General features: G+C 45.6%; 1 protein-coding gene across 1 annotated transcript; it reads right to left on the bottom strand.

Annotated features, from left to right (window-relative positions):
• Nucleotides 1-540: 540 nt before the first annotated feature.
• ETH_00014510 (uncharacterized protein) lies at nt 541-2,969 on the bottom strand (the record flags this gene model as incomplete). Its single annotated transcript, XM_013380131.1, has 5 exons — nt 541-759; nt 1,077-1,331; nt 2,103-2,316; nt 2,510-2,685; nt 2,865-2,969. 5 exons carry the CDS (start codon nt 2,967-2,969, stop codon nt 541-543), a joined length of 969 nt encoding a protein of 322 aa, XP_013235585.1.
• Nucleotides 2,970-7,933: the final 4,964 nt, after the last annotated feature.

The following is a 7,933-nucleotide window of genomic DNA, read 5'->3' as shown; positions in this document are numbered from 1 at the left end:
CAGCTGCTCTGCAGCAGCAACCACTCATCTAGGGTTTCCTGCACCGTCTTCAGCGCCACCTGCAAACCCTCCACTTCTTCCCGAATGAACGCCCCGAAACGAGACCCTGAAACGCCGAAACAGGGTTTAGGGTTTAGGGTTTAGGGTTTAGGGTTCACGTTTGCGCCTCCGGCGCAAGGCGACGGGAGAGCGACACGCAAAAAGGCGAAGACCAGTTCGTCGCTATAAAAATCACCGCGGAGCTTCAGGGTTTAGGGTTAAGGGTTTAGGGTTTAGGGTTAGAGTTAGGGTTTGGGTTTAGGTGACAGCAGCACTGCAAAAGGTCCCTGCGTTTTGCCGAACCCGAAACCCCAAACCCTAAACCCTAAACCCCAACCCCTAAAACCCTGAACCCTAAACCCTATCCCCTAAACCCCAAATCCTAGCCCGTAGCCCCGAAACCCTAAACCCTGAACCCTAAATCCTAAGCCCGAAACCCAAAACCCTATACCCTAAACCCTAAACCCTAAACCCTAAACCCTAAACCCTAAACCCTAAACCCTAAATGGTAGAAGGGAGTATCTCGCCTGCAATGGTGTTGACGCTGACGAGGGAGTCTTCTAGGGTTGCGTAAACCTCTTCAAGAGGTCCTAAAATAAAAAGATTATCTTTATTTACATTTCTGCTGACAAGAGGCAGCAGCAAAGACCCCCATGTTTGCTGCAGCGACTGCAGCAAACCCTCGAGGGTTTCCTCCGCAGTCGCGTCCGATGACAAAGTCTGCACCCAAACCCTAAACCATAAACCCTAAACCCTAAACCCTAAACCCTACGCCAGCCCCATGAAAAGCCCAGACCGGCCCTGCAAACCCTTGGCTCTAAGCTTCAGGCCCTAACCCTATACCCTCACCCCTAGACCCTAAACCCTAAACCCTAAACCCTGACCCTTAAACCCTAAACCCTAGCCCCTGCCCCAAACCCTAATCTGTCAGTGGACGCCGTTCTGCCGTGGTGGCGGTTTGCCGCTACGCGCTGCGCAGCTGCCTGCAGCAGCCGCACCTAGGGTTTAGGGTTTAGGGTTTAGGGTTTAGGGTTTACGAGGATGTCAGGGTTTTGGGTGAGCTCCTCGACTTGAGTGACTTCGGCGAGGGTTAGCTGAGGGTCTCGGAGGTTTAGAGTGGGGCCCACGAGCTGCTGCAGCAAAGCCCAATGTCTTTCTTTCAAAGAAGGGTTTTTCAAAGATTTGCAAACCCCCAGAGAGTCTCTAAAACCATTTAAAGAAGAAATTAGGGTTTGGTAAACCTCCTGAGACCCTAGACACGGAGCCAGCCGCTGCAGGCGCTTCAGAAAGCCCTGAAAACCAACCCACAAACCCCAAACCCTAAACCCTAAACCCTAAACCCTAAGCCTCAAACCCTGAACCCTAAACCCTAAACCCTCAACCCACGGCCAGATGCTCACACGCTTACGGGGGTGAACGGCAACAAGGAGATCCGCTCTCTCGTCTGCAAAACTGGATCTCTAGGGTTTAGGGTTTAGGGTTTACGGATCAGGGTTTATGGTTAAGGGTCTGCCGTCTAGGGTTTAGGGTCTACGGCATAGGGCTTGGAGTTCAGCGTTTAGGGTTTAGGGTCCAGTGCTTACGGTTTAGGGTTAAGGGTTAAGCGTTAAGACTTAAGCGTTTAGGGTTTAGGGTTTAGGGTTTAGCGTTTGCTGGCCTGGACAGTGTTTTGGAGCTGGGGAACTTGGCATTTCCAGAAAAGTTGTTCTCCAGCTTCCTTTTTGAATTCCAAATATTCTTCTTTTATTTTAAAACAACTTTCCAAACTTTCGCAAAGTTCGAGGGTTTCTTCAAAACCCTCGAAAGGCGCCGCGTCCACGTGCAGCACTTCCTCGCACCTGCGCAAACCCTAACCCCTAAACCCTAAACCCTAAACCCTAGGCCCTGGGTTCTACGCGCTGCGGAGCAGCTGCATGCAGTTTACTGTTCTTTAGGGTTTAGGGAAAGGGACAGCCAGTGTCTAGGGTTTTTGGCCGGCGCTGTTGGGTTGCAGGAGCCTAGGGTTTAGGGTTTAGGGTTTAGAGTTTAGGGTTTAGGGTTTCGGGCCTTCTGCATCGGTTGACTTCTTCTGTGAGCTCTTCGAGCTGCTTTCGAATGACTGCGAGGGTTTCTTTGAGCTGTTCCATATTGGCGTCTGCTTTGTACAAATTAGGGTTTAGGGTCTGCTCCCTCAAAAACCCTAATTTGTGGTTTACGGAAGGCAGCGCCGCCTTGAGCTCCTCCTGGAACCTCTTCGTGCTGCCTTCAACGGAGTAAGCCGCGAACTGCACCTGAGTCCTGCGTCCCAAAAGCAAGGGTTTAGGGTTTAGGGTTTAGGGTTTAGGGTTTAGGGTTTAGGGTTTTGCAGTCAGAGCTGGGCCTGCATGAACACCCCCAGCGCGCCAGGCACCTCCCCGCGCAGCGCTCAGCGCTCAACATGCAAGTTCATGGTTTAGGGTTTAGGGTTTAGGGTTTAGGGTTTAGGGTTTACCGGAGGGCCGCCAAACCCTGCAGGAGTTCAGCGAGTTGGGCTTTTGTTCCTGCATCAAGTCGAACTGAAGCTCTTTTTAAAACATCGAAAATATCCGACACTTTTAAAGCTTCTGCTTCGACTCCAGGAAGAACATTCTTTTTGACTTCGTTCAAGTAGCAGTTGAAGTCCACGTACTGCGGCACAAACCCTAAATTAGGGTTTAGGGTTTGCGCGGCAAAGGCGAGTCTTTCGCAGGCCGCCAAGGTGCCCCCAGCCCACGCGCCCACAAGCGACGCCAATCCACAACGGCGGCACCCGCTTACGAACAAACCCTAAACCCTAAACCCTAAACCCTAGGCCCCAAACCCTAAACCCTAAACCCTAAATCCCAAGCCCTGGGACCAACAGCATTGATATCCTCGGGGACCACAGAGAGCTTCGCGTTTGCTGTGGCAATCTCCTGAAGCAACTTTGTCATCTTCGCGTTTGCCAGCTGAGCCACAAACCCCAAACCCCAAACCCTAAACCCTAAACCCTAAATCGCGGTTTTCTCCTATGGGCAAACTGCTCTCTGCACCAACCTTCTGTACGAGCGCGCAACTAGATGTCTGAACAGCCTGCCACACTCCAGGGTTTAGTGCGTAGGGTCTAGGGTCTAGGGTCTAGGGTCTAGGGTCTACGGTCTAGGGTTTAGGGTTTAGGGTTTAGGGTTTAGGGTTTAGGGTTTCTCGCCTGCGGGAGGTAGGCCTGAACGGCCCCAGTGGCTCTTTTAAGAGAAGGCAAAAGGGCCTTTTGCAACTTCGAAATGTCCAAACAAAATAAACCCTCGTGAAGTTGCGGAGCTGCTGCAGCGAGGGTTTCGGAGTCCCGCTGCCACGCGGTCAGCAGCCGGCTGCCCGCAAACCCTAAACCCTAAACCCTAAACCCTAAACCCTAAACCCTAAACCCTAAACCCTAAACCCTGAGCTTGAGGCGCAGAGCGCTGGGGGAAGCAAACGAAGCAGAGGGTCGGCGGCTGGAGCTCGTGGCTAAGGCTTTGATTCTGGCAGATGCGAAGAAGGGTTTAGGGTTTAGGGTTTAGGGTTTGGGAGTACTCGAAATCAGAAACTTCCATTTTCTCTAAACTGGCAGTTGTGAGGCCCTCGGTGTCGTTGTAAACCTCCACATATTTCTGCGCGCACAGCAGACTCGAAACCCCAAACTCTGAAGCCTAAACCCTAAACCCTAAACCCTAAACCCTAAACCCTAATTTTTTGTGCCACAGAGCTGCCTCAGCCTCTAAATGCCTCCGCATTTGCTTTGTACTGAAGTAGCCACTAGGGTTTAGGGTTTAGGGCTTCGAAAAAAGCCTTCAGAGGCGCTTTTTCTCCCTCCGCAACCCGAGCTAGGGTTTAGGGTTTAGGGTTTAGGGTTTAGGGTTAAGGGTTTAGGGTTTGTCTCACTGTGAAGCCCTCTGCAGCAGCAGCAACTCTGTTGAAAAGCTGATCCACCAATTGGAGTGTTTGCGCAGCTAACTGCGGCAGCTGCGATTCGTCGCTATTTAAAAATAAAGAAAATGAGCGGTTTCCACTTTCTTCTTCTATCGAATCTGCAAACCCTAAACCCTAAACCCTAATCCCTAGACCCTAAATCCCAAACCCTACCCTAAGTGTGCTGCGGCTTCAGCTGGTTTCTGCGGCTCCACGCCCCGCGGCAGACTCGCGAAGGGCTTATCGCGTAGCGCCTAGGGTTTAGGGTATAGGGTTTAGGGTTTAGGGTTTAGGGTTTAGGGTTTATGGTTTAGGGTTTACCGAATCCCACGAGAGGGTTTATAAAAGGCCCCATTTCCTCGGCCGACAGAAAAGAAGGCGTGGAGGACAAAATGCGAAAAGTGTCTTCGAGAAGTTCATTGAAAAATGAAATGAAGGCAGCTCTAAATAAACAAGTAAATAAATAAATAAATAAATAAATAAATAAATAAATAAATAAATAAATAAATAATAATAAATAAATAAAATAACTAACTAAATAAATAAATAAAAATGGATAAGCAAACACACAAATAAATGAATAAATAAATAAATAGACAAATAAATAAATAAATAAATAAGTAAAATGAATAAATAAATAAATAAACAATAAATAAATATATAAATAGTACATAAATAGCGAATAAATGAATAAATAAATAAATAAATAATAAATATATACATTAATAAATGAATAAATAAATGAACAAAAATAACTAGTTACATAAATAAATAAATAAATAATAAATATATACATAAATAAATGAATAAATAAACAAAAAATTACAACTGGTTACATAAATGAATGAATATATAAATAAATACATAGATAAATAATAATACACAACTAAACAAACAAGTAAAAAATGAATATACGAATAAATAAATATATGTACATAAATAACTATATAAATATATAAGCATATATATATGAACAAGTTTATAAATGAATAAATAAGAAATACATAAATAAATAGATAAATAAATAAATGAATAAATAAATACATAAATAAATAAATAATTAATTAATTGATTACTAATTGATAATTAAAGGTGAGAAATAAATAATATCAGAGAACTAACTCATAAATAATAATAAATAAATAATGAATAATATTTAATAACTAATTAATTTACAATAAATAAGTATATGAGAGGTAATAATAAATATACAGCAAATGAATAATAAATAAATTACAAATCGTAAATTAGTTTATAATAAATAAAAAATGAATAATTAACTTATTAACTAATTATTAATAATTAAATGGTAAATGATAAACAAATAAATCAAAAATAAAAAACAAATAATAACAAGTACACGAATAAATGATTAATAACAAATGAATAATCATTATATAAATAAATAAGTAAATTGATTAATAAATAATAAACCCATCAATTAAATAAAATAATTGAACAAACAACATAATCAAATGATTAAATAATATATAATTAATTAAATTAATTAATTAATTAATTAATTAATTAATTAATTAATTAATTAATTAATTATTTACAACTTGCGTGCATAGCCCGTACTAATTAAATTATTTATTTATTTATTTATTTATTCATCATTTTTTTTAATTTTATTATTTATTTATTTATTTATTTAAAATCAATTTTACTTTTGAGGAAACAAAGAAGTTCCAGTTCGCGAAATTTCCAAATGGACAATTAAGAGAGCACTTTCAGGAGAAGGCAGCAAAGCTCCTGCTGCTGCTGCTGCTGCTGCTGTTGCTGCTGCTGCTGCAGCAGCAGGGGACCTCCCGCGGGCGTCCCCAAGCTTCCGCGCAGCCGGCTGCAGCCGCCGCTGCTGCTGCTGCTGCTGCTTCTGCTGCTGCTGCTGCTGCTGCTTGCCCTCCCGCGCCATCTCCTCAAATAACTCCTACACAGCAAACCCTAAACCCCAAACCCTAAACCCTAAGCCTTGCATTCTAACACGCCACCTCTCCCTAAACCCTAAACCCTAAACCCTAAACCCTAAACCCTAAACCCTCAGCCTTCCCCGCCAATTTGGCCCGGGCACTCCGGCCTAGCCCCCTGGGCCGCTTCCCCCCCAAACCCCAAACCCCAAACCCCTAACCCCAACCCCTAAACCGCAAACCCTAAACCCTAAACCCCAAACCCTAAACCCTGACGAGGGCACGAATGAGGGTTTTGGTGGCTCCGACGGCGAAGTCAATGAGTCCAGCTTCGAAGATGAAGTTGCAGAGTTTTATAAATCGAATTAATTTTCTGCAATGCATTCTTTTAGTGGCTTTTTCCGTGAAGGAAACCAAACCCTCGCTGCTGCTGCGCGGCGCCCGCAAACCCCCAAACCCTAAACCCTCGCCACCCCCAAACCCCCGCTCGCCGCTGCGCAACCCTGCAACGCGCCCCACACCCTAAACCCTAAACCCTAAACCCTAAACCCTAGTGAACCCTAGCAAGACCAAGCTCCAACGCAGTTAGGGCAACAGCGGCACATAAGGGGAGAACAATCAAGTGCACTTCCCCTACAGCGTTTAGGGCTTAGGGTTTAGGGTTTAGGGTTTAGGGTTTAGGGTTTAGGGTTTGCCTGGAACTGCAAGATCATCGCCTCGCTGGCCTCCCGCAAATCCGCTCTTCTGCAAAAAGTCCTGTAAAGAATTTGAGCAGGCTTTTTGAATCTGCGAACAAACCCTAAACCCTAAACTCTAAACCCTAAACCCTAAACGCTAAACGCTAAAATGTGAAGGGCTAGACCTCCAAGGGCTCCAGATCCTAAAGTGTACGCTAGGCCCTTTGTCCCCTCTTTGTAAGCTCACCCTAGACACTAAACCCTAAACCCTAAACCCTAAACCCTAAACCCTAAGCCCTAACCCCTAACCCCTAAACCCTAAACCCTAGCACCTCAGCGACAACGGTGTCCCAGAGTCTGCGGAGTCCTGCAGCAAAGTGCTGCTGCTTGTGCTTCTGGATCTCCTCGAGCTGCTGCAGCAGCAGCAAACTTTCTGCTGCTGCTGCTGGCAGCAAAGATCTATTTGTTAATTTAATTGCAGAAGAATTAGCAGCAAGCAGCGCTGGCAGCAGCAAACGATCCAAAGAAAACAAATTCTTTTCCAGCAGCTCTGCGCAAGTCCTGAGCAGCAGCAGCACGCCGAGGGTTTAGGGTTTGCGGCTAGGGTTTAGGGTTTAGCGCCGGCCGCTAGGGTTTGGCGTTTAAAGGGTCTAGGGTTTGGAGCCAGGGTTCAGGGTCGACGGTGTGGATCTAGGGTTTAGAGCTTGGGGGAAAGGATCGACTCTAGGGTTTAGGGTTTGGGACCTGGAGTTTGGAGCTAGGGTTTAGGGTTTTGTGCCTAGGGTTTAGGAACTAGGGTTTAGAGTCTGGGGTTCAAGGTGTGCAGCGTAGAGTCTAGCGTTTAAGACTCGGGGCTTAGAGTCAAGGGTTCAGGGTTTAGGGTTTAGGGTTTAGGGTTTAGGGTTTGCCTGAAGCGGAGTTCGCGGACAGCGCATCTCCAGAGGGCGAGGACTTTGCGTTGGGGGTAGAGGCGGAAGAAGGCAATCTCGGAAACCCTTTTATAGAGTTTTTCTTCTTTTAACCACTCTTTTGTGGAATAAAAAAAAGGGGTTTTCTCAAAATAATGCAAAACCCCCCGCGCGGAGAGGGTTAGGAAGTCCCGAGGGTTTACCTGCTCGAAAGGCACGATCTCGTAGCTGTAAGGGCCCACCCTGCACGCAAACCCTAAACCCTAAACCCTAAACCCTAAACCCTAAACCCTAAACCCTAAACCCTAAACCCTAAAGCCTGAATTCTGGCCTGCAAACCCTGAACTGTAGAGGACAATCGACTCTAAGTAATTAACCGCAAACCCCAAACCCTAAACCCTAAACCCTTGAGCCAAACAGTGCATGCGACGCGCTGGTGGCTTGCATGCTAACACAAAGTAACAGTGGAAGGGGCCATCTG

Source organism: Eimeria tenella, genomic scaffold (genome assembly GCF_000499545.2).
Source record: "Eimeria tenella Houghton genomic scaffold, Eth_scaff448, whole genome shotgun sequence".
In the NCBI taxonomy this organism is placed as follows: domain Eukaryota; phylum Apicomplexa; class Conoidasida; order Eucoccidiorida; family Eimeriidae; genus Eimeria; species Eimeria tenella.
The sequence above is the reverse complement of the archived record's forward strand: the minus strand, read 5'-3'. Positions and strand labels throughout refer to the sequence as shown.